The sequence below is a fragment of the Tachyglossus aculeatus genome, chromosome X4 (assembly GCF_015852505.1).
Source record: "Tachyglossus aculeatus isolate mTacAcu1 chromosome X4, mTacAcu1.pri, whole genome shotgun sequence".
Lineage (NCBI taxonomy): Eukaryota > Metazoa > Chordata > Mammalia > Monotremata > Tachyglossidae > Tachyglossus > Tachyglossus aculeatus.
The window spans coordinates 40,304,239-40,331,294 of NC_052098.1; the positions used below are offsets into that span (position 1 = coordinate 40,304,239).

The 27,056-nt window shown below is 44.2% G+C and overlaps 1 protein-coding gene and 1 non-coding gene across 5 annotated transcripts in view; both read right to left on the bottom strand.

Moving 5' to 3' along the window:
* The window catches only part of LOC119948011 (synuclein alpha interacting protein), a 259,871-nt gene that overhangs the window by 79,754 nt on the left and 153,061 nt on the right, over positions 1-27,056 (bottom strand). For 3 of the 4 annotated variants that reach the window (XM_038769796.1, XM_038769797.1, XM_038769799.1), the window contains 2 exons: positions 10,769-10,872; positions 1,891-1,963 (listed from right to left, as the gene is read on the bottom strand). In XM_038769796.1, coding sequence (XP_038625724.1) covers positions 1,891-1,963; positions 10,769-10,828 — 133 coding nt within the window. In that variant the 5' untranslated portion in view covers positions 10,829-10,872. Of the gene's footprint in view, positions 1-1,890; positions 1,964-4,950; positions 4,995-10,768; positions 10,873-27,056 lie in introns of those variants that run through there. The other variant, XM_038769798.1, reaches the window with a different exon arrangement.
* On the bottom strand, positions 7,750-7,887 carry LOC119948550. Its single transcript, XR_005456939.1, has one exon. It is a non-coding gene; the product is annotated as a small nucleolar RNA SNORA7 (small nucleolar RNA).

Below are 27,056 nucleotides of genomic sequence, written 5' to 3' on the forward strand. Positions count from 1 at the left end.
GGGTCTCTGGAGACTGTTCCTCACATCCTTAGTGCCTATCTTTCCTTGGTCTAAACCAACACCCCTGAGGTTGGGCAAGCCTGGACCAGCTGCTTGGGCTTGGAGAATGAGTTCCTGCCTGTCCCCATGGTCAACATCCCTGTGAGACTTACAGGTAACACAAAAGGTTAATAGTGTTTCCTTTGAAACGATGACAAAAAGGGTGTATGGGAATGGCAACAGAAAAGTGGAGGGTTAAAATCTCCTAGGTGATGTAAACTGAGCATGGACTTTATGTGCTCCATCCTGGCAATTTAAAATGCCTCAGAAAGGGTGACCAGTTCAGCCAGGACAGTCCCAATTTTGGGATACCTGTGGGGTTCTAAAATTGTCTGGGACATCTTATAGCCACCCAGATTGTCCAGCTGACCTGGGATTTTCGGTCAGTCTGCGTCACTATATACCGATGTCACCAGAGGCCAGAGGTTAACAAACCTTTACATCCTCGCTTACCACAGCTCCATTTCTCCAACCCCATCAAACCACACAATCACATTCCCCACCTAACTGCTGTTTGGCACTTTGCAGCTCTTTCTCCTTTCAAGACCATGGCCAGCTTGGTGGTCTGGGGAGAAAGGAGCTCGGAGGAAGCTCGAAAACCGGGGAAGCCTGGCTCATTGCCTTCGTGTGGCCCAAGGTTACCACACCAGAACCAAGAAGCACTGCAGCCATCATAGACTCCCCAATTCAGGCTTTATAAGCAAAAGTCTAATACCCAAGATGAGTATAGTTTTGTAGTTTTAAAAAATAAAATTGACCTGAAAACTATTTAATTTTACTTTAAAACATTCCTTGGCAGTGTTTCTGACCCAAACATTGCAGGATTGCTTTTAATGCCCAAGAACATTGGGATAAACAAAACAGAAGAAGACTAATCTATTTTCACTGCTTCATCTAAGCAAAATGTCAAAAATAAACAAACAGCACAGTGGAAAAGTAAATTAGATTTTTTAAAAAAGTCCTTTTCATTATAATGACCTACAATATTGATAGTCATAGAAGATAGGGACTCGGGTTTGGAATAAGCTTATCCAAGTCTTAACTTGAGTACTATTGTAAGCCTCTCATCTCCTCTAAGAATTCTGGGACTGAGATGCTGCAAGAGGTGTTCTAGTTTTGACAGTGTAAATGAACATGCTTTGAAATCATCACATAAATGAACATAAACATTTCATAGTTCAACATGACAGCATCTTTCCCTCCAATGTATTCCTTTGCCCATCACAGAGAGAAAAACAAAGAGGTCTAATTTGATTTACAGAGTGAAAAACAACACTGAATGTACTTTTTGTCAGTGGAGGGAGGAAAAAAAGGTCACCCAGCTGGTTCTCATCTATATGCCATGATTCTTCATTTAGTTTACACTATTAAACTCCAAAGCTCTGCTTTAATCTTAACTGTTACAGTATGCCTTAGAGTAGATTCTATCATGTAGCATCCTTGATAGAGTTTCAGACTTTGGCAAAACATCATCCCTCAAGCTGGCCACTGCCATATGGGTAGTAAATGCATCCAACATTTTTTCATTGGCGCCTGCATCATTATGTCTTGTCACCAATGGTTTCTCGGGTTTTCAGTAAATTGTTGCATATACTGTGGTTTGGAGCTGCGGAGATGATCTCCTGCGTTTATTTGTATACGGCCAAATTCTCATTGGAAGGACCTTCCCCTCCTTCCTTCTTTCCTTTTGCTGATGACCTAACATCTGCTGGGGGAAAAGATCTCTTGGAAGAAAGCACTGCAGAAATATAAACCAGAACCAGCAACGCACCGGCATGATCCAGCTGCTGGGAGTGCACATTTGACAAGCAATTCAGGAAATGGAGACGGAAACAAAGGTGAGAGGCGTACCTGATCTGTCTTCACTTTGAGAGTCGCATCTTCGGCACAGCTCTGGGATGGTCTTGAGAGACGTTACGGAATACTGAACAGAAGACCAAAGGAGAAAGGACACCCATAAGAGACAAATCTATTCATTCGTTCCAGCAGCACCTGAACAAGAACATCTGGCAGGACCCTGAAATCCAATGCCCACATAATCAGTGGGCCGATCTGAACTTGGAGATGCAACATGGCCTAGTAGAAAGAGCATGGGCCTGGGAGTCAGAGGACCTGGTTTCTAATCCTGGCTCTGCCAGTTGCTTGCTGTGTGACTTTGGGCCAATCACTTAACTTTTCTGGGCCTCAGTTCCCTCAGCTGTAAAATGGGGACTAAATACCTGTTCTCCCTTCTACTTAGACCGTGAGCCCCATGTAGGACAGGGACTGTGTCCGATCTAATCGACTTATACTTACCCCAGCACATAGAACAGTGTTTGACGCATAGTAAACAGTGTTTGACGCATAGTAAACGCTTAACAAATACCATAAAAAATTCACCAGATCTGGGATCCCCTGGGCAGGATCAGAGGATGAGGGGTGGGAGGGGTCTGCATCCAAAAAAGAACATGCAGACCTGGGCAGTAAGCCCACTTAGGAGCCCTTCTTGAACTCGGAAGATGTGGCCAATGGAAGTCACATAGTCGGCAGGCACCTGTTGGGATACTGATGGCTTCCTTCAAGTAGCCGAGTTTCCTTGGATACTGAGATCCCATAGACAACAATGGAGGCATTGCGGGACATTCTATAGACAGAGTCCATTTGGCTTTAGCTTCACAGCCAAAACAGAGCAGTAGAAAGCACTGCTGCCAGCTTTTTACTTCGAGCACGGGGACAAGCATGGGAGCAGGGCAGAGAGGTCCCCAGATCCCAAGACAGAGTCCAAGACACCACACAGGTGACAAACACACGACTCAGACAAGACTGAGACTGACTCAAAGACAGAGAAGGAGACAGGCACAGAAAAGAGAAAAGAGAGACACGGTTGCTATATCTTGGCATATTCATTTCTGGCTGACCCCACCCAGCTCCAAAGGACAGGATGGGATGATTATGACCCCATTCCCCACCTCTCCAGAGTTGTTGCCTTTGGCAGGAAGCACAATTATCAGGTGCATTGAGAACCGTCCCAACATCTGCCACTTTTTGCCCAAACTATCAAAGATCTGTATGCCTCAGACAATGGTGCCACTGGAATTTGGTTTAAAGGGCACAGAATTAGGACAGGAGGTAGGATGGTGGTGGTGTACAGTGTAGTCAGCAGGATGTACCTGTGCTCAGTTTGAACAGAAGGGAAGGGAATGTGAATTTCCAAATGGTCGTATGCATGGCAACTACTGTATTTATTCATAATATTGCTTCAACTGCAATAATTGTCCCACCACGATTTTTGAGAAGGGAATAAAATATTATTTGTTGTATCATTTAACTGTCAGCAGTAATAGCTGTCCTCCAAGGGAGGAGGAGGAGCGGATAGATGAGCATTTCATAACACAGCTGTGGGGAAGGGGGAAGTAGCTCATTTAGACTGCCCCAGGTCAGAGAAGGAGGAAGGTGAAGGGTGAGAACTCACAAGCAGGTGGAGAGTAAATTCATGTACTTGGGAGAGTGAAATAGAAGAGATGAAGTCCAAAGTGCCTTTTTCCCTTCCTCTTCCTTCCCCCTGCCTTTCCTCCTACTTTTTTCTGCCCCTCCCTTAATTCTTATTTGATCCACATAATAACCCCACCCTGTTTTACCATTATGAAAATTATGTAAAGAAGTGGAGCAGTAAATATAGTATGTCCCAGCCTGGCATCACCAGTCCAAAAATCAGCTCTCAGAATGACAGCAAAAAAATAGGGGGAGTTCAGAAGCTTGTTGCTTTCTCCAGAAATGGATATAGGCACATTTGTATCAATAATTTGATCAATGAAGGGCAACACTCACTTTTTACAAATAGTTAAGAAAACAAACAGGAAGACTAAGCTGCCACCATTTCTTTCTAAGTTCATGGACTGGCTTCAATTATCTACATGATTCGGCCTATTAAAATACAATTTCCTACTAACAGGAATTTTTTACTCAGGATCAAATCTCCCTCAATTCAACCTAAAATTGTCACAAAATATTCTGCCTAAACTAACCCACATGTGAATCACTGAATCTCCAAGGCAGAAGTATCTTTTGCAGGAAATTTTCTGGTTGACATTCCCATTTGGACTTTAGTCTTCATGGGGCAAAATCTCTTTTAGCGTCAATTGGCTGCATAGGCAAGATTCAATTTTTGGAACCATATGTCATTAGCCCTGTCTCTGAGCCCACTCGGTACCATGACGACAGTCGGTCTATTTGATTGATAGACTGTATTGAGGGTTTTTCCAGACCCCAGGCTTGTCTCCTCCACCCTGCAGCCACCCTAGGAAGCCAAAGAGCAGTCTTCAGAGTGCAGGAAGGCTGCTGGGGAGGTAAGAGAGCAGTGCAGAATCAACCAGGAAGATCCAGCCAGGAAACTCATGTGAGGACACAAAGTCACAGAATAAGATCTGCTGTTGGGACCAGTTTAATGCCCTTATACAACAAAAAGTACTAGCAGGACATCATTCGGATCATTAAGAAAAATGTGGATTCTGTAAAAAACTAAAAAACAATTACCAGCTGTTATGATGTCCCCTACAACTCCTGACACTGTGTCCTCAGAAATCACTGACTCTTTTGCTTAAAAAAAAAAGGAGAAAATATCAGCTCTCAAAAAAAGGAGGGGGGCTGACTTTTCAGGATTAATGTAGCACTAAAATTTGAGGAATGTGTAATTACCACACATTGTTCAACAAGGGGGATATTTTTAGCTAGCTGACAATTGCTAGGTGAAGCATATCATCTACATACAAAACCACCCAGATCTCCAAGCAATAACACAAGGGTTAGAAGGAGGGAGAATTGTTTCTGTTGTTGTCAGTCTTCCAATTGTATGTCAGAAGAGAATTCAAGTTCAAGCACTTCCAAAAGATAAAAATGAAATCTCAGGTGACTAATTACAAAAATGACTCTTACCTGCCTGATGTAATTGAATCCTGGGGACAGAGAACATACCATAGAATCCTTCCAGGATTGGGGTCACCTCGAGAACTGAGAACTCTTCCCCACCAAAATCCATTCTATATTTCCCTCACTCCACTCTCCTCTTGCCCTTTAAATTCATCCATTTTATCAAAAGGGATTTTTCATTCTTCTGACAAGGTACCTGATGTTCCTGGAGAAGCATTATGTCTCCAAGGACTATGGTAGCTTCTTGAGGCCAGCTGGTGCAGGTTAAATAATTACATAGTCTGTAATTCAATTAGAATTAAGCCTTTTGTACTCTGTTGCCATGTGTTCTATCAAGGTTTTTTTTTTTTTTTTGCTGTTCTTGGAAGAACACATTTTGAGGTGGGTGGGGTTAAAATGCTGCTCAGGTGAATTGAATTACAGCAAACCAATAGCTTTGCTCATGAGGCTTAATACTGCATATATGATTAACTGGGGTTGATGGGTGCAAAGTGGGGGATAGGGCGTTAGCACCTGCTGCCCCAGGGATGCAAGAGCCTGCCTTGCTCTTACTAGAACAGTCTAGTAGTCTGAGATACAATGGCCATCATCGGGGGTCCTGGGTATCTCTCCAACCTCCACTATGGTCTAAGATTCAACTGGCCCACTTTTCCACTCAAGATTTCAGGCTGAGAGGTAAAATCAAGAGGGAAGGGGACAGAGTGTGGAGAGGCAGGGGCCTTCAACCCCAACCACCCTCAAAAAGTTATTCTGACTTCTCCTCTGTTCTCTACTGGCCCAAGGGAGTCACTGTATCAGAACTGACCCTGAAATCAGGCTCCAAAGCCACACATACTGGACAGGTCAGAAGAAAGCCTTGCATACCTGCCTTAGTCAGTCAGCTTTGTCACCTTGCCATGCAAAATAGTGGTTTCAGCAGGTACAGGCTTCTCAAGAACAAGTGAGCAATTGCTAAAAATTTAGTGGGGAGATCTGACCACCCCAGCTATTCTTCAACAATATAATTCCTTGGCCCACATTCCTGAAAACTGGAGCCAGCTGGGTGAATCAGCAGACATTACTCAAATGGTAATGAGCCACGTAATCTGGAGGAACAAAAATGCCAAGCACCTTCAAAGCTAAAGCTATAACATCCCTACAGGTTTCCAAACCCACCCTTCAAACACTAGACTAAAGTCTGGGTGAATTTCCACCTACTGCTTCTCAGGCTTCAAATCTGCAGGCATCTCAATAAGAGCCCGAGTTCAGAATGGCCAGCAAGGAAATTTGAAAGAACTACTACCCCCCAAAATAGGCTCTGATCATATTAGGTAGCTGCCTTCCCATCACAAATCTGTCTTCCACTCATTTTTCCAGGAAGCCAAGGGGTTCTCCGTGGCTATTTTTTTTTATGGGCTTGATTTTTGCCAGAGTCCTGGTTGTTCTTTTAGAACACGAAATCCGGGGCTCCTCATCCATTCTCTACTGGCTCATGATCCATCTCACTGAACTAGACAAATGGGCAATTCTCATTATGGCTTCCTCCTGAGCCTCACAGAGAGCAGGTCAGTTGAGGTATGCATTTTGGCTTGCCAGGACACTAAGTCCTATTCCCAGTGAAATAATGCTATTAATAGAATAGCACATTGACCCACTTTAAAATGAAAGGAAGACCCAGGGAAAAAAAGAAATCTGCAACCACACCATTAAGAAAAGTTATCTGGAGGTGGGAGGTTCCAAATAAAACAGTAATCCAGGTCCCCAAAGGATAAACCAAGAATTTATGATCTATTTTTAGGCCCTTAAAACCACTATTTTGAACCTTTATATTTATACACATCTCTGTCTTTTCACAACCAATCTGCATGGTCTCTGCACAATGTCCTGCCTCTTTAGCTGGCAAAGTTGCAGGAATGTATATTTAAAACTCTTTAAATTGCAAAAGATGTATGCTATTCTGGAATCTGAGAGACTGTCAACCTCTTCAATTGCCTTCTGTGTTTTGTCTCATTAGGTAAAAATGAGAACTCTGTAGTCGTAATACTCCATCACACAGCCTAGATTTGGAATTAAAACAAGGAATAAGCTCATGGAAGGAAGAAAAGAACATGAATTTCAAGCAGGTTTGTGTAACTGGGTGTAACAGAGAGCATGACTAAAGAACAAAAGATGGTCTGAATGTGTGCGTTTCCATTTCTGATCATTTTTCAAAGAAAAATATCTCATTCTTTTCACCATCTCAGCTCTTAGGTGGAAAAGAGAATGGGTGGGGAAGGAAGACTGCAGAGAGCTAAAAACAAAAAAGCAGCCCCCCACCCAAGTTTCTCCATTGGGCACCATTAGGTAACCCTCAATCCCCTGAACTGTCATAGCTGTCCCAACCTGGGCCGGTGGACTCTGCAGGTCCTGAACTTGTGGGGTTGAATTGGGCAGACCCCAAGTAGAGCCCAGTGAATTGGTTTTGGGTAAAAAGCTCAGGGCCTCTACTCCCCTCATCCCCCTGTTTGTGATTCAGACCCCTGTTGGTCCATGGCCCAACATTTGGGGTGCTGCTGCACATGTGTAATTTCTTTAGTACATTAAATTATTAATAATTTGTTGTCTTGTCTTATGCTGTTGAGTCATCTCCAACCCACAGCGAAACCATGGGTACACTGTTCCCAGAATGCCCCACCTCCATCTGCAATCGTTCTAGTAGTGTATCCGTAGAGTTTTCTTGGTAAAAATATGGAAGTGGTTTACCATTGCCTCCTTCCATGTAGTAAACTTGAGTATCCACCCTTGACTCTCTCCCATGCCGCTGCTGCCCAGCACAGGGGAGTTTTGACTTGTGGCAGATTGCCTTCCACTCTCTAGGCACTGCCCAAGCTAGGAATGGAATGGGTAGGCCTCTGCTTGACTCTCCCTCCCACAGTCGAGACTAGTAGAGCACTGGAAACTCTCCCGGTGCAACCCTGAGAGGGGAATTTATTGTAATTTATTAAATTACATCTGTAATTTATTTATATTAATGCCTGTCTCCCCCTCTAGACTGTAAGGTCACTGTGGGCAGGGAATTTGTCTGTTTATTGTTAATAATAATAATAATAATGGTATTTGTTAAGCACTTACTATGTGCCAGGCTCTGTACTAAGCACTGGAGTGGATACAAGCAAATTGAGTTGGACAGTCCCTATCCCACGTGCAGCTCAGTCTCAATCCCCATTTCACAGATGAGGTAACTGAGGCACAGAGAAGTAAAGTGACTTTCCCAAGGTCACACAGCAGACAAATGGTCGAGCCAGGATTAGAACCCATGACCTTCTGACTCCCAGGCCCATGCTCTACCCACTGTGCTGTACCCTGCCCAGAGCTTAGTACAAAACAATGCTCTGCACATGGTAAGTGCTCAACAAATACGACTGATTGACTGACTGAAGTCTGGTAGCTCAACAGCTGCTCGGTGCCTTATCAGCCCCAGGACAAATGCCCACATGCAGTAACACGTTTGGAAGGGTCCCCAGACTAACCTCTGGTTGGACCAAGGATCTGGCTGGGCAGGGGCTAGGACTGCACGAAATTGGTCAGGCCCAGCCCCAGGCTTCCTGTTGACGCATAGCATGAGAAGGAACCAGCAGGTCTGTTCTCTGAAATCTCTGGTCACTGTTGTTCCCGATAAGTACAGTGGCTGCTGTGATGGAAGCCTCTGAACCCAGCCACACCCAGAGAGCCCCAACCACCACCTAACAGCTATCATGAGGAGGAGTCTGTTTTAAAACTCAGCTATCTTTCCCTAGCATTCTTTGAAGGACCGGTTGAGGGTGGCTACCAACAAAGACCATGCAGAGTCAAAGCGGTAAATTGAAGGTTACTGCATCAATACTATTCTTGTCTCATGCTGTTGAGTCATCTCCGACCCATAGCGATGCCACGGATACATCTCTCCCAGAACGCCCCACCTCCATCTGTAATCATTTTGGTAGTGTATCCATAGAGTTTTCTTGGTAAAAATATGGAAGTGGTTTACCATTGCCGCCTCCTGTGCAGTAAACTTGAGTAACCACCCTTGACTCTCTCCCCTGAAGCTGCTGCCCAGCACAGGTGGGTTTTGACTTGTAGCAGATTGCCTTCCACTCTCTAGCCACTGCTCAAGCTAGGAATGGAATGGGTAGGCCTCTGCTTGACTCTCTCTTCCATAGTTGAGATTGGTAGAGTACTGGAAACTCTTCAGGTGTGACCCTGAGAGGGGGATCAATATTATTACTGAATAATATTTTCATTTACACATCAGAGCAGTCAGCTTCCTGAAGCATAACCATAGAGTAGCCTGCATCTGGACTGGCTAAAGTTTTAAATATTGCCTAACATATTTCACTAACTTTTAAGAGGAGGTTCCTAACCCTGGAACATTCTGGGCTGTGGCCAGATCCTTCCAAAGAAAGTGGAGAACTGTTTCTTTCTCCAGGGATCCTTCTTCCCCATTCAGCATATAAACACTCTCTTCACTTCAATATTGTCTAGGCCTCGGCACCGATCAACTAGCTACTCAGAAAAATAAAGCTTTCCCTTCGCACCCTCACTGCTCCAAATTCCCAAGGCCTCCTGTGTGACCAGATTGCGGAAAATGCTAAATGGAATTCCAGTAGCCCATTCTCTCTCAGTTTCTCAAGCTGCCAGATAGAACGGTCAAGCCAGGAGACTGGCCAAGAACTTGCATGTTTCAATACTTCCTTGCCAGCGTGGGTGATTTTTCCTCTACTCTGCAGCAAAGCTGGCAGGTAAGCACAGCACTAGAGAGCAGTACGCACAGTGGGAAAGGTGAAAATAATTGGCTCCCGGGGCTCCCTCCCATCTGCCTAAGCCAGACCCAAAGAAACTGAAATAAGGAGAGACATGTGGCTTTTCTTGGCAGAGTGAGTCACCCATTCCGGACTCAAGTTCTGGTTTCAGAAAATGGGATATCCATCTAACGCTTCCCCTTAATCCACTCCTACTAGGAAAACAGGCAAGGTTCCCGCTTGGCTGTAAAGAAAGAGGAAGTTCAGTAAAGCAGCCAGGAAATTTTGAAATGAATCAGCCAGCCTCAGCTTCTGGAAGGAGCACAGGGGTCCCAGCAATGATAGGTCATAACTCCAGTGAAAAACATGCTGTCTGTTCTGAGCACTATCCATTCCTGGTTAAGTTTCCATTTCCACCACATTGGAGCTGCTGCTGGAAAACAGTAGAATGGGCGGGGGTGTGTGTGGGTGTGGTGTGTGTGTGTGTGTGTGTGTGTGTACGCGCACACACTCATGGATGTGAGGCTGGTTCATTTTGGTTCAAGTGCAAGTGGGCAGGGTGGCAACTGGCATAAACCCAGTACAAGTGGAGATTCTGGGAGGTGGCAAAGAAATAGTAGGTGGTGCCCTCAGATCCTGGAGTGGGCAAATTGAGATGAGAATGTACATTAAATCTTCATTCATCTATGACTGTAAAAGAACATTCATGAAGGCAGCAGCTTTTACCTTGAACTTACTGGACTCTCAGGTGGGCCAACTCTGGCTAGATAGCCATCTCCAAGTCAGTCAATCATATTGAGTGCTTACTGTGCACAGAGCACTGTACTAAGCGCTTGGGAGAGTACAATATAGCAATAAACAGACATGTTTCCTGCCCACGACAAGCTGTGGGTCTCTGCCGGATTAGGGATGATACAAAGTTCTAAAAGTTCTAAAATTCTAAAGGCCTTTCCCAGAAATGCTGCACCTACAATTTTCAAAAATACAATTTTGAATAGTTTGGGATTTACAGACTGTACCACAGATACTGGACCTGGTAACTGAACAAACTAGGATGAAAATGTGACTTTTCAGATGCTTATACTTACAGATATGTCATCACTAAAATCTATTTCATCCAAATCAAGGTATTCAGGGGCTTCCATCATTCTCCTCTGCACATTTTGGGTTAAGCTGGAACAGTTAAAGACCCCTATTTCAAAACAGAAACAAAGGAGACAAAAAAGAAATAGATTAGCCACTTAATGGCCTTTTCAAAAGAAAACCCATCTTAGTACAAAGGCCTAAACCTATTCTTAATAACAATGTTTTCTAAGTACTTACTCTGTGCCAAGCACTAAGCTAAGCACTGAGGTAGATACAAAATAATCAGATTGGACACAATCCCTGTCCTCCATGGGACTCACATTCTAAGAAGGAAGGAGAGCAAGTATCTTATCCCTAATTGACAGATGAGGAAATAGTGACAAAGAGTGGTTAAGTGATTTGCTTCAAGGTCACACAGCAGCTCAGGTGCAGAGCTGGATTTAAAGGCTGAGTCTTCTGATTCCCAGGCCCATATTTTTCCCACTAATCCATGCTGCCTCCTTTATCCTCCTTAACAATATCCCTTTAGCCCTCACCACATCCCTGGGCAGAAGGAGAGGCAGGTGCTATTATTTCCATTTTACAGATGGTGAAAGAGACTTAGAGAGGTTGAGTGACTTATCTGAAGTCATACAGTACACCAGTTGCAGAGCTGGGACCAGAATTCTGTTCTCCTGATTACCAGACCCTTTGCCCCCTGTCATCAAGGCAGGTTGGGAAGCAGCATACTTGAGCCAATAGCAGCAAGTACTATTAACTCCTCCACAGTGATTAGTAAGTCAAACCACTCAGCTAGCATCTAGGGCAAAAGTGTTGCTAATATGCAAAGGCTTAATCCTTACACAAACAGCACAACTGCTTAGATCTATTTGTGTATAGTGTATGTCTGTGGTGGGGGGATGTTTTCCTACTGCTATGCTCCCAGGTAATTGCCCAGATTCCTCTGTGATAGTTTCCCTTCTGCATTTAGAGGAGTTTGTAAACTAAAAGAGAACCAATAAATAGCCAGGCCAGGGTGGAGCGAGTGGTGGTTGACCAGGCAGCCCACAGAGCAATAAATATCCACAGTCATTTTCAAACAACCAAACAGAAGAGTTTCTTCCTCCTTGTTTGCATCAGCCAAGGAAGTAGCCTCACAGTCATAATAATAATAACTGTGGTGTTTGTTAAGTGATTACTGTACCCAAGCACTGTACTAAGCGCTGGGGTAGATACAGGACAATCAGGTCCCACATGGGCTCAGAGCCTAAGTGAAAGGAAGAATGGACATTGAATCCCCATTTTACAGTTGAAGAAAAACTTGTCTGTGAGAAGTCAAGTGATTCATCCAAGGTTATACAGCAGGTAAAGAGTGGATCCGGGTTAGAACCCAGGTCCTTTGACTCTCTGGCTCATGCTTGTTCCCCTAGTTCATGCTCACCTGTTGCATTTACTGTGGTTCCGCAAGTTGGCATAATTTGCGTTGCAAAGCATTAATGAGGTGAAATCCTTCAAGATGATACAATGAATGGATGGTTTATAGCGGCTACTGATTAATCATCTCACGGTTTAAATTACTAAATCACCTGAGCTTTTGAGCAGGAGGTAGAGCCAAGGAAGAGGGAGGTGGGACTTCTTGTGACTCATGCATGGAGAGCTCAGTGTCCACCAAGAACATGTATGCACGGTTTCTTCCAAATCTGAAGCATATATGGGTGAAAGGGGACACGCTTGTGGTGGTTTCTACTGCAGCTTCAGCTGGAGAGGGTAAAGCAGGAAAGCATGTTTTCCTCTGCTGTCCCTGATCATTAGTCTGGGCATCCACAGAGTGGCATCCAATGCTGGGAAAGGAGGAAAGCTGGGTTTGCCCATTTCCTCGTGTTTGATTCATTATTTAAAAAAAGATGAAAAATAAAATCTGAGTTTAACTTTTCTTTTTCCTTTCCCAAATGGGCCCACGACTCACCACCTACCCTGATGTCTACACTGGGTCCATGTAGAGGTGGGTACCAGGCCCTCAGGAGGCACAGCATGGGGAGGTGGCACCATGTTGGACTGTGGTTCAACCCCTTCTCCTTGGGATTGGTGGAACTGATAGGAGGCCTGGACAAATTTGTTAGCCAACCAAATGCAAATCATACCCCCATCACGGATCTTTTATGATTTCTAACAGTTCTGCCTCAGCTGTTTCTGGGCTTGATGTAGTTAGATAATGTTTTTTGTACTTGTGTGGGGACTTTCTGAGGGATTCCTCTCTCCCTCAGAAGGTACGCTATTCAATTTCTTCCTGCATTTTCCAGCCTCTTAACAACAGTATCAGCAGCTGCACCTCCAGATATCAAGAACAAAAAAACCCCAACCTCTAAAGTGTTTAGTGTATTTGGTTATCTTGAGGGGAGAGATTGTGCCTACCTCTTATTCTGTACCCTCCCAAGCACTTAGCACAGTGCTCTGCACCCAGGAAGTGCTCAATAAACTCCATTCTTCGACTGATTGATCTTAACTAGGGGTAACTCATTATCTGAATCAGGCTTTCACTTTGGACAACTCAAGTTTTTAATCATAAACTGTTTAGTATTTTTAAACTTGATTATCTGAAATTCAGAACTGTCCATTGCTTCAATTATCGCCATTTGATTTTGCTTCAGCACCTGTTTTGTCCCCCCATGTCTGTGCCGGGGGAGGCAACAGCATGTGGGGAGCAAAGTTAGTTTAGGGGGAAGACCTTTATTCAGGGTCTGGCCTCCATGTAGGGGCTCCAGGGTGAGAGAAGGGATGGAGCTTGTCCAGGATAGGGCCAGTCTAGAAGGAAGTGCAGGGGGGTGGGGTAAGGGAGAAAACTGGAATAGCAGCAGGAGGAGCCAAAGTTGAAAGCAAAGAAGCAGGGGAACAGGGCCCATGGTTAAACAGACCACCAGGCTGGGGATATCCAAGAAAGTGGTGGCAGTGGAAAGGGAATGGCCATGATACGGTGGTGGTGGAGAAGAGGAGACTGGGACCTTAAGACTGGGAGTGAGTAAGCAGAAAGAGAGTCCCAGAGGTGATAAAATATGACATGAGTGGAGGGGGAAGGGAGGAGGAGCAGATGATGCCGGGGATGTACAAGGGTGACAAAACGTGGAGATTAAATGGAGGAAGAGTGGGAGAAAAAGACAGATAGGAAAAGGAGATTCGAGAAGGAAAGCCCACTGTTGGGTAGGGACTATCTCTATATGTTGCCAACTTGTACTTCCCAAGCGCTTAGTACAGTGCTCTGCACACAGTAAGCACTCAACAAATACGATTGATTGATTGATTGATTGATAGTAGATAGAAAAAAGAGAAGAGTAACAGGGACAGGAAAAAAGAATGGGGGAAAATGGAAAAGCCAACTAAAGAAGAGCCAAGAATGTGACAAAGAAAACCAGAGGAACTAGGAAGTGGGAGATCCAGAGAGTTCAAGTAATATGAGGGGAGGAGATAGCGTGTGGAACCTGGGAAAGTCTGGGAAGACTGAAAACAAAAGTAGAGCCTGGAGAGAGAAGAGAACCTCAAGGCCTCATGACTATTTCAAAATTTTTTCAGGATGAATTACCCAGCATCTTGTTTATGGAGATATGGAGAACAGAACAATAAATTTCCATCACAGATGTTAAAACATAATGATTATATGTTAGGTAAACCTAATTCAGGGGGTGTCCCACAGAAATTAACACATTATTAATTTCCACTCCCATGATTAAGCTTCATTTGCTAAATGAGCTGCTTATCCTAAAAACTAAAAATAAAAAGTAAAACTCTTCTGGAAAAGGTATTGAAGTGAAAATATGGAATCTGTTCATTTTTTAAAAATGACTTACAAAGCTGAACAGTAATTGCTCTGGAAAGTAATGTTTGTTAACAAAGCACTTGAGCATTAAGCTGCATCTTTTTCCCTTTAATCCTCAGAGAACTCCTGAGTGGAAACATACCCGAGTTTGGAAACTCCAACAACTTCTATCTCATCTCAGATGAATTCTGAGGCAGTCCAGACTTCTGGAGTTCCAGCTAGTCAGCTAGGATAAATTTCTTTCAATCTAATTTCCCTTAACATCATTCATTTTGGTCTACAGATTTAGTGAATTTAAACATCTTATTCCTATGGCTCAACTGGAAATGCTGACAAGACTGGCACCACAGAGCAATAAATAAGACATGGCGCAAATGTTCCATTGTAAATCTCTCTGTACATATGCACACATATATAAAATAAAAGTTGTCTCTGGCTGAGTCACTGCCAGGCTAGCTGATTGGTTCAGACCCGATTCCCAGGTGGGAAGGGGCGGGAGTTGGGCCAGAGGTAAGTCAGGGAGGGGGAATGAGAAGAAGGAAGAACAACAGGGAGAGGAAGGAAAGGGAGCTGGGGAGGCAGTTGAATGCGGCCCGAGAGTCAAAAGCTGTCAGAACATCTGGGGGAGAGGAGAGCCGCAGGGCTGGCCTCTGGAGAGAGAGTCTGGATGCAGAGGGAAGAAGCAGGGACTGCTTTGGAAGCAAGCACAGTGACAGGGACAGTGACAGGGAGAAAGGGTGGTGCTAGGAGCAGGGATACCCAGGCATGGACCAGGTCCTGCTGCAAATGTCCCATAAGACCCAAAGAAAGGGAGGAGGGTAAAAAACCTAGAGCAGGAAATACAAATTGGGAAGAGGAATGGTGTGCTACATACAAGCTAATGAACAGGCACTAGTTATTATGAAGCAAGCCCAATCATTCTAATAAGCTGTAAGACAGAACAGAACTTGGTTAAATGTCTCCCCAGAGCTAGGCCCACACAAATCTGCACTTATGTTTAAAAATATCTTCTGACATGATCAAATGGTGTGTTTCTTCCTCTGGACATCAAATTTCCCAAAAGCAATATACCAACACCAGAGAACCTTAAAAATTAATCTCCAGCCTCTAGATTTCTTGTGTCTGTGCCTTACAGATTTACCGTCGTGGTGAAAAGAATATAGCCCATAATCAAGTGCTCAGCAGCAACAGTGTGATGTTGTAAAAGTGATATTGATGAGATCTGAATACCTTGACCTCTGCAACTGCCTCTGGATTGATTTTAACTCTTTCCTTCATTAAAGGGGGTTTCTGGACACTACTATCAATATCAGCATGTTTGTAACCTAGGATTTAGATTTCTTTTCATACTGATTACTGTGTTCCCAGACACAGCGGTTCTGTTTGAGGGCTCAAGAGGTGACATCATTCGTACTCCAGAATGGGATCAGTCTGGCACCCAGCTCCATGCCCTAATAATAATAATGATAATTATGGTACTTGTTAAGCACTTACTCTATGCCAAGCACTGTTCTAATCGCTGGGGTAGATACAAGTTAATCAGGTTGGACACAGTCCCTGTCCCACATGGGGCTTACACTCATAATCCCCTTTTTACAAATGAGGTAACTGGGGCCCAGAGACATTAAGTGACTTGCCCACAGTCAGACAGAAGACATGGCAAGGCTGGAATTAGAATCTAGGACCATCTTACTCCCAGGCCCATGATTTGTCCGCTAAACCATGCTGCTACTCTGCAGACTGCTTCAACCTTGGCTGTGGTTCCACAGAGGAGGCCCTGCCGTTCTGGCATTGTGGGGAGCTGGGAGAGTTAGGAAAACTATGAGAGCTGGGAGAAATAGGGGAGTTGGGAAGCTGAGGCAAAAATCACAGCCTAGCAAGCACTATGCATGTGTGTTTTTCCATGGTCCCAAAACAGTGCTGTCTTTCTTTTATGGTAATTGTTAAATGCTTCCTATGTGCCAGGCACTGTGCTAAGTGCTGCAGTAGATACAAGATAATAAGGTTGGACAGTTCCTGTCCAATGTAGGGCTGAGAATCTTAATCCCCATTTCACAGATGAGGTAACTGAGGCACAGAGAAGTTAAGTAACTGGTTCAAGGTCACACAGCACACAAGCGGCAAAGCCAGGATTCAAACCCAGGTCCTCTGATTTCCAGAACCATGCTCTTTCCCCTAGGCCATGCTGTTTTCTGAAAGGAACTCTTGAGCAGTCTGTGGGGTAGTGGAAGGTGGATTAGGGGGGAGAGGAGGACACACAGATCCAAAAGCAGTAATCCTGTCATAGGTTCCCTTTTTGGCCAGGGTGGAAGCCAGGGTAACTCCACTTCCTCCTCCTCACCTCCACCTGTGCCTGTGCACCTGCTATCATCTTACTTATTCAGATGCTGACTTAGAAGAGTTCTGGTCTTTCTTGACCAGCAAAGACTGAGCAATCCTGGAAAAGGATACTAAGGAAGAGTGGAGAATCAGAGTCTCTCATTTTAATTTTAATTCTTGGCATTGTATTTTACTGTAACAATGTGACTGTGTCCCCTCTGTCCCTCCCTCTCTCTCCCCTCTGACTCCCGTCCTCTGGGTAGGGTCAGGGATTGTGGGGAACTGGTGCTGACCATTAGCCCCCTTGCTTGGACTGACACAAGTTCAAGTTTTCCTCCAGCGAATGTGGTATTATACTCTCCCAAGGGCTTATTACAGTGCTCTGCACATGGTAAGAGCTCAATAAATACCACTGATTGACTGACTGATTGAGAGTCTGGGAAGACCACGCAGGAGACTAATGAACTAGTCTAGCTGAGGCAAGATAAGAGTTGTACCAGGTTTATTGTATCAGGTTAACCGTTATATTGTTATGTTTATTGTACTCTCCCAAGTGCTTAGTACAGTGCTGTGCACATGGTACATGCTCAATAAATATGATTAATTGATTGATTGATCGAGAGGAAGTGGGGGAATCCGGGAAATATTATACCACAAAAACTGGCAAGATTCGTCAATGAACTGGATGTGGAAGTTGAATGATAGCGAACAGTGAAGGATGATGCCAAGAATGCAGGCTTCTGGGATGGGAGGATGGTGGTGTTGTTGACTGTGAAGGGTAAGTCAGAGAGGGGGGTAGGGAATGGTGAGGAATTCCAGTTTTTAACATGCTGAGTTTGAGGTGTCAGCAGGATACTCAAGTGGAGATGTTCTGGAAGCAGGAGGAGGCGCGGGAGTGCAGGGCAGATGAGAGGTCAGGGTTAGTTTTTGAAGTAATCTGCATAAGGTGGTAGCTGAAGCCATGGGAGTATATGAACTCCCCGAGAGAGTAGGTGTAAAATGAGCAGAATAGGGGACCCAGAACAAAGCCCTTAGGGATGCCCACAATGAGAGGATGACAGACAGGCAAGGAGCCAGTGAGTAAAATTGAGAAGAAGCAATCAGAGGAGAACCAGGATATTGCTGTGCAGGAAAACCCAAGTCCTAATAGTGCTTTGAGGAGGAGGAAGAAGAGGAGGAAGAGGAAGTGGTCCGCAGTGCCAAAAACAGAGGATAAATCAAGGAGGATCAGGATGGAGTATAGTTAGCTGTTGGGACTTGGCTATAAGGAAATCATTGGTAGCCTTGGAGTCTTGATGGAGTAAAAGGGTCAAAAGATAGGCTTCAGAGGACCGAGAAGAGAGTTGGTGGTAAGAAAATTTAGTCAGGCAGTTGTATTTATTGAGAACTTACTGTGTGTGGAGCACTTTCCTATGCACTTAGGATAGTACAATATAACAATAAACAGACACGTTCCCTACCCTCAGCAAGCTTATGGTCTGGGGGAGAGGGGAGTGGAGATAGTATAGAGTGGGGAGAGACAGGAGTTCTAAGAGTTTGGATAGGAATGGGAGGTGGAAGATGGGGCGATAGTTGGGCTGGTCTGTGGGGTCCAGTGAAGTCTTGTGAATTATCATCTCCTTTGATTAGGCCCAATCTGCTCAACAAATGTGAAACAATCAGGAAAGCATGAATTTTGGCCATGTTTACCGTGGTCTGAATACATTCACATTCCATTTCAAGATTTAATTTTATTTATTCTGATTCTACTGCTTAGGAATATTTCTGTCTGTGTCTAAGTGCTTAATAAAGTGCACAGCACTCACTGGGCACTCAGCAAATACCATTACTACTTCTCTTACTAATTCCTCAATACTTCCCTCCTCCACAGATCTTCGCTACATACGTTTTAAACAGTAGCACTTCACCTGTATGATTTATTTCACCAACCTCCCAAAAACCACTTTAGGAAGTTCCTCAGCAACATATATGGGCGCTAATGATCAGACACGATCATTTTTGGAACTAATAAAATCAATGCACTCAGTCGCATTCCCAAGAGTTTGCAGCACAAGAGTTGTTGTGAAAGCTCATATTACACAGATTTCCCTACTTTATCCAAATAAACAATTGCCACAGCAAGTACATTAAGCAGCATGGTCATTAAAAATAAGATTATACTTGTCAAAATAAATGAATAGAGAATATTTTGTGGCAGAATGCCCTGAATTGTTTACATTAGAAGCCCTTACCCCACAAAATCTGAGAAACCCCAGGCTGGGCTGCCACCGTACAAGTGCCCAAAGTCATCTGACTTGGAGGAAAATCTTCAGCCTGAGAGTCTACTCTAAAATACCATCCTAGATTTACTTTCTTCAATAACATGACAGCTCACAGGTAATCAAATATCCAACTCCTGGCAGGCGTGGGTGGAAAAAAAAAATCAAAGCCAAATACAAAATGCTGGCAAGGAAGCAACTCATTCTGGGTCTTGGGTTGCATTTCACTCACCCCCGGATTCAGGAGGGCCCTACAGGCATAGCCATTCCTCAGGCCTGATCCCTGAGGTGGACAAAATAGGAAGGGGAGCCATCTCCTTGCTCATCCAGGGGGGCAGATTGGTCCTGATAAGGCAGGGGATACACCATGACAGAGTCCAGAGTAAGTTAAGATGACTGGGAGAATCAGGGGTGGGTGAATCTTATGGAACTCTGAAGAACTTGAGTGACTTGCAAATCTGGAACTCCAAATGGGACACTGTTCTATAGCTTTGCAGGACTTTTTGCCTATAAAAATGCCCCAGAATTGCCAACTTTTAAACTAACCCAATCAGTAAGACTTGAGGCACAAGGGGAAAACTCTCTACACTGCTGATCCTGGAGTTGGGGGTTTGGAGCAGTGATTTGGTGGTGGTCAGGGCAGGGTGGTTCTTACTATTGCCTCTATCCTTTATCTTTGCCACTGCTAGGGGTTTGCTTGCCTGTTGTGATATTGACATTAACTGAGCACCTGCTGTGTATCTGTCTTAAAGAGCCTGGAATCCCTTGTTTTTACAAAAAAAAAGGAAAAGGCCTTGTAGCTTTGACACATATACTGCTTAATTCTACTGGCTTTATGGATCTTCAGTTATTTTGAATGGTATTTGTAAAGGGCTTATATGTGTCAAATACTGTTCTAAGCATTGGGGTGGGTACAAATTAATCAGATTGAACATAGTCCCTGTCTCACATGGGTTCACAGTTCAAGTAAAAGGGAGATCAGGTATTGAATACCCATTTTACAGTTGAGAAAACTGAGGCACTGAGACGTTAAGTGACTTGTTGAAGGTCACACAGCAGGTAAGTGGTGGAACCAGGATTAGAACCCAGATCCTCTGACTCCCAGCCCCATGCCCTTTCCTCTAGACTGTAAGATCACTGTGGGCAGGGAATGTTTCTGTTACATTGTTACACTGTACTTTCCCAAGTGCTTAGTATAGTGCTCAGCACACAGTAAGCGCTCAATACATATGATTGATTGATTGATGAGGCTGCTCTGCTTCCCAATTCCATTAGTAGCATCTTTGTGATCTTTTCTTCCAATCAAATAGATTGGCATTGATTTCCAGGATAAAGTAACAACATAGGTGTCTACCATGTGTAGACCACTACGCAGGACATCTAGTGTGAACATAGCATTGAATTAGGCACCTGAAAGCATCTAAAAGGCACCATTCTTGTCCCCAAAGGGGTTTACGAAAATCTTAAATGAAAGGAGAGCTGGCTGTCCCCACTCAATAAATCTTTCAGCTCAGCTCTGTGAGGGGATAGCTCCCAAGTGCCTAGTATAGTGTTCTGCACACAGTTGGCACTCACAAAAAGTTTGCACAAATAATGGGAACAGGAGGAAGAATAAGGTTACGGCAGGAAATAGTAGCAATATATCAGGATGGAATAGTTAAACAAATGAATATATAAATAAGTGCCTTAGTACTGATGATGTGTGTTGGGGTTGACGTGACTTGGGGATTGTGAATTACTTGGGAAAGGCCTACTGAAGGAAGTGGGATTTTAGGAGAGCTTTGAAGATGGGGAGAGCTGTGGTCTGGTGGATTCATCGGGAGCAGGGAGAGGCTAGGAGAACAGTGTGACCGAGGAGTCAGGGGAAGGAGAATCAAGGAGTGGGGTGTAGTTAGAAGGTGGGCTTGGGGAGAGTGAGACGTGCAAGCTTGGAAGTAGAGGGCGAGGAGAGCCAATACATAACATGGGGGAAATTGATGGAGATAAGGAGTTTCTGCTTGATGTGAAGGGAGTTGGGCAGACTCTGGAGATTTTTAAGGAGTGAAGAGATGTGTACTGAGCAAAGCTTCAAGAATACGATCTCTGCAGTAGTGTGTAGTACAGACTGAAGTGGGTAGACGCTGGAGTTTGAACCAAGGTGGTGGCTGTTTCACTGGAGAAGAAGGAGCCAATCTGGGAAATGTCATGGACAAAGAACCAGCAATATTTAGTAGTTGATTAAATATGAGAGCTGAAAGACAGTGAGGAGTAGAGAATGCCACCAAGGCTGTGGCCTTCTGGGACTGGGAGGATGATGGTGTTATTATCAGAGATGGGAAAGTTATGAGAAAGAATGGGTTTAGGAGGGAAGGTGAAAAGTTCGGTTTGTGACACTGTAAGTTTGTGATGCCGGTGGGGTATCTAAGGGGAGATATTTTGGAGGCAAGAGGAAATGCAGACTAGGTTAGAGGTCGGGGCTGGAGAGGTAGATCCACTAAAGTGGTGGCACATGCAGATATGCTCCACAAGAGAGTGCAGAGTGAGAAGAGTGGGGACCAAGAACAGACCTTTGTAGGACACTTGAGTAGAGAATGAGGGGTGGAGGAGGAGGTAGCAAATGAGACTGATAAGGAACTGATGGGAAGTAGCATGGCCTAGTGGAAAAAGCACGGGCCTGGGAGTCAGGAGACCTGGGCTCTAATTCCATCTCTTCTACTTACTGCTGTGTCACCTTGGTCAAATTGCTTAACTTCTCTGGGCCTCAATTTTTTCAACTGTAAAATAAGGATTCAATATCTGTTCCTCCTTCTACTTAGACTGTGAGCCCCATGTGGAACAGGGACTGTGTCCACCCTGATAAACTGGTATCTACCCCAGTGCTTAGAACAGTGCTTGACACATATTAAGTGCTGAACAAATAACATAAAAGAAAAAAAAAAGGAACAGCAGTGTGGTAGGAGAAGAACCAAATAATAATTACTTTTGGTGAAACCAAGGTCTGAAAGTGTTTCAGGGAAGAGAAAATGGGTTGTAATATCAAGGCAGCAGAGAGATCCAAGAGGGTTAGAACAGATTGATGCACATTGGATTTGGCTACGAGGAAGTCATTGCTGACCTTGGAGAGTGCTGTTTCAATGGAGAAAAGTGTTCAAAAAGCTGATCATAATGGGACAAGAAGAGAGTTGGTGGAGAGGAGTCAAAGGCAGTGTAAAACCCTGCTACAGGTATTTGACAGGAATGGGGGAGATAGGGCAATAGCTGGAGGGGGGGATCCACAGAAGGCTTTTGGGGAGTATGCTTGAAGCAGAGGGGAAGGAGACATTTGAGAGTGTGAAGTTAAAGATGAAGAGACAAGAGTAGGGATATGTATTTTTCAGAGGTGTGAGGGGATGGGACACAGGTACAGGTAGAGGGAACAGACTTAGAGAGCAAATGAGAGATCTCTTCATAAATAACAGAGAGAGGAAGAGGGGCTACCAGATCCATGAGATGGTGATGGAGAGGCTCTGGGATGTTCACACCCGGTGGTATCGGGGGCTAGGGAGGGAGCCAGTGGGGGAACGGGGAGCAGCGACAAAAGAGTACATTGAGTCTCCATCTAGTTTGTTCAGTGCTTTTCCTTCACATCTCAGAAGACCCAATTTATTCTATTGTTGCTGTAATTTATTTAGTCAGAGAATAATGGTATCTTCCAATGAGTCCAAACAAAGCTGCAGAGAAATAAATTAACCCTAGCAGTCAATCCATCAATCAATGGTATTTATTGAGCACTTACTGTGTGTACAGCACTGTACTAAGCACTTAGGAAAGTGCAATATAACAGAGTTGGTAGACACAATCTCTGACTATAAGGAGCTTCTAGTGTACAGGGGGAGATAGACATTAAAATAGATTATGGATACTTCATACTCATACTAATGATGATGATGGTATTTGTTAAGCACTTACTATGTGCAAAGCACTGTTCTAAGTGCTGGGGGATACAAGGTGATCAGGTTGTCCCACGTGAGGCTCACAATCAATCCCCATTTTACAGATGAGGTAACTGAGGCTCAGAGAAGTTAAGTGACTTACCCAAAGTCACACAGCTGGTAAGCGGCGGAAGATCCAACACAGATCCAAAGTATTGAGTGACCACTCCCATTAGAGTTTTCTTTAGGATAAATGTTAGAAAATACATCCTGCTGGTATTTTCTTTCTTTCTTCTTTAATGGACCCCATTGCTTTTACAGGGCATTCTGTCTGGGAATGTTTACAGAAAAGTAGAATAGCCTAAGAGAGTAGGCCGCTGAATATGGATATCTATAGGATCAGGAGAACTTTCAAGTTGGAATGAACAACAGTGGAGAGCAGCCAAAGAAGTATGAGAGGGGAATCCATAGAGAGCCCAAATATATGATGATTCTGGGATTTGGGAGGGAAATTGGGGGCGGAGAGAGAGAGGGATGTTACAGGGGATGGAGAAGGAGGAATCAACAGTAGCACGGCAAGGCTTCCAGAGTCAGGTTTGCTTTTCATACACTCAGCAATTGGGTTACTCTCCCTAGGATTATAAAACCGGTCAATTCTAAATAGTCTTCAAATATGTTGAGAAAACAGGGCCTAGTTACAATGGGACACTTAAAACCTGCCCGTTTCATATCAAAGGGAAAGGGTCTTAAATACCTAGGAAACCCTAAGCAGCATAGCCTAGTGAATAAAGTATGGGCCAGAGAGTCAGAAGGAGCTGGGTTCTAATCTCGGCTCCTCCACTTGTCTGCTGTGACCTTGGGCAAGTCACTTCACTTCTCTGAGCTTCAGTTACCACATCTGTAAAATGGGGATTAATACTGTGAGCCCCATGAGGGACATGAGTTGTGTCTACCCCAGTGCTTAGTATAGTGCCTGGCACAATAGTAAGTGCTTAACAAATGCCATTAAAAAACAAAACAAAAACCCTAAATGTACAGGCTCCAGAGAGGACAGGAATGTTTATATTTACACTGGTTTCTGGCAAGAAACTAGGGAATGATTTGGAGCAGGATTACTCATTCCTGTAATATATCTTGAAACTACCAAGAAGCAGTGAGGCCTAGTGGAAAGAGCTTGGAGCTGGGAGTCAGAGGACCTGGAGTCTAATCTCAGCTCTGTCAACTACCTGTGGTGCGATCCTGGCTAAGTCACTTCACTTTTCTGTACTTCAGTTTTCTCATCTGTAAAATGGGGATTCACTACCTCTTCTCCCTCCTACTTAGACTGTGAGCCTCATGTGGGATAGGGATGGTGTCCAACTTGATTATCTTGTATTTACCCTCTCACTTAGAACAGTGCTTGGCATATAGTAAGCACTTAGCAAATACTATTATTATTATTGTTATTATCATTATTATTATCCTCCAGCAAGTCCACCAGTTTCAAATTCTATTTTGGTTCTCCTGAAATCATCTTGCTCTATACCCTGAACAATGGAAAGATTTATTAACAGCTGTCCTATCTTTATTACCTAACATATTGGAGCACTCAGTGACCTGATTCCATCTCAATTAAAAAAAAAAAGGCAGAAGGAAAGGGGCATGGGCATATAAAGGGCACAGCTACAATGAGGGTGGGGAGGGGGCTCATCCAGGTTCCTTCATTCAAGCATATTCCGTTACTTCTGAGGGCTTCAACTTTGATGTAACCCTAGAACAGTGACTACTCCCTGACCCTTAAGCAGGGTTTTGAGCATCCATTTACATCTGCAATGAATTAAGTCTGACCTTTCTTCACAGATGTTAACCTCCCCACCCAGCATCCCTCCCTTAGTAACCTTCAGACTAGATTACCTCAATGCATTTTCTTTAGCATTTCCCATGAAGACCACACATAAGGTTAAGGTACTATACAATCTACCAGTTTCATTCAGCAAACAATACAAGGTGTAGACTTTGACCTGTGAAGTCCTACAGTATGAGGGCCTTTGCAGATCCTGACAATTGCATCTTCTCCTTGCACCTCATGACAAAAAAGGTCACCAGAGGTTCTCTTCCTCATGACTTCCAGATTTAAAATCTTTAAGAACTGGAAGCAGTACTGAGCACTTACTGTGTGCTGTACTAACTGCTTGGGATAGTACCATACAACAATAAACAGGCACATTCTCAGCCCCAAATGAGCTTACAGTCTAGAGGGGGAAACAGACATTAATTTAATAATAATAACGATGGCATTTATTAAGCGCTTACTATAAGCAAAGCACTGTTCTAAGCACTGGGGAGGTTACAAGGTGATCAGGTTGTCCCATGGGGGGCTCACAGTCTTCATCCCCATTTTACAGATGAGGTAATTAAGGCCCAGAGAAGTTACGTGACTTGCCCAAAGTCACACAGCTGACAACTGGCAGAGTCGGGATTTGAACCCATGACCTCTGACTCCAAAGCCCGGGCTCTTTCCACTGAGTCATGCTGCTTCTCTAATAATAATTACAGATATGTACATAACTGCTGTGGGGCTGGGAGGGGGGATGAATAAAGGGAGCAAGACATGGCAGTGTAGAAGGGAGTGGGAGAAGAGGAAAGGAGGGCTTAGTCAGGGAAGGCCTCTTGGAGGACATGTGCCTGCAAAATGGCTTTGAAGGTAGGGAGAGCAATTGCCTGTCAGATAAGAGGATGGAGGGCATTCCAAGCCTGAGGCAGGATGTGGGTGAGAGGTTGGTGGTGAGATAGAACGTTGGCATTAGAGGAACGAAGTGTGCGGGCTGGGTTGTAGTAGGAGAGTAGCAAGGTGAGGTAAGGAGGGGGCAAGTTGACGCAGTGTTTTAAAGCCGATCGTGAGGAGTTTCTGTTTTCTGTGGAGGTGGCTGGGCAGCCACTGGAGTTTCTTGAGGAGTAGAAAAACATGGGCTGAATGTTTTTGTAGAAAAATGATCCAGGCAGCAGAGTGAAGTAACTTCTGCAGTGGGGAGAGATAGAAGGCAACGAGGTCAGCAAGGAGGCTGATAAAGTAATCAAGGCGGGGTAGGATAAGGGATTGGATTAATGTGGTAGCAGTTTGGATGGACAGGAAAGGGCAGATTTTAGTGATGTTGAAGGTCGAACCGAAGCAGAAGAGAGACTTCAATTTTTTTAATGGTATTTGTTAAGTGTTCGCTATGTGCCAGGCACTGTACTACGCACTGGGAGAAGATAATCGAGTTGGACACAGTCCGTGTCTCACATAGGGGTCATAGTCTTAATCCCCATTTTACAGACGAGAGGACTGAGGTGCAGAGAAGTTAATTGATTTTCCCAGGGTCACACAGCGTAACAAATGGTGGAACTGGGATTAGAACCCAGGTCCTCTGGGTAGCAGGCCTGTACTCTTTCCACTAGGCCACGCTTTCTGGAACATACTTTTGGAACACTTCCACTGGAACCACAGTTCAAACGTAATTCCTAGTCAGGAATTCAACTGTATTTATTGAGCCCTTACTATGTGCAAAGCACTGTACTAAGAGCAAGGGAGAGCACAATATTACAGGAAAGAATATAAGACCCAGGATTTGTGTTCTAATTAGCTTTATAATCAATTGTATTTATTGAGCACTTACTGTGTGCAGAGCACTATACAATGGAGTTGGTAGACACATTTCCTTGCCCACAGCAAGTTTACAGTCTACAGGGTGAGAGAGTCATTAAAATAAATTCAATTTAGGGGAAATGGCAGACTCTAAGCATAAACGCTATGGGGCCGGGGCTAGAGTGAGTATCAAAGTGCTTAAGGGGTACGGAACCAAGTGCATAGGTGTCACAGAGGGGAGGGCAAATAGACTGGGGAAATGAGGAGCTAGTCAGAGAAGGCCTCTTGGAGAAGAGTGATTTTAATAAGGCTTTGAAGGTGGGAAGAGTGGCAGTCTGTTGGATAAAAAGGAGGAGGGAGTTCCAGGCCAGAGAGAGGATATAATAATAATAACAATAATAATATTTGTTAAGTTCTTACTATGTGCCAAGC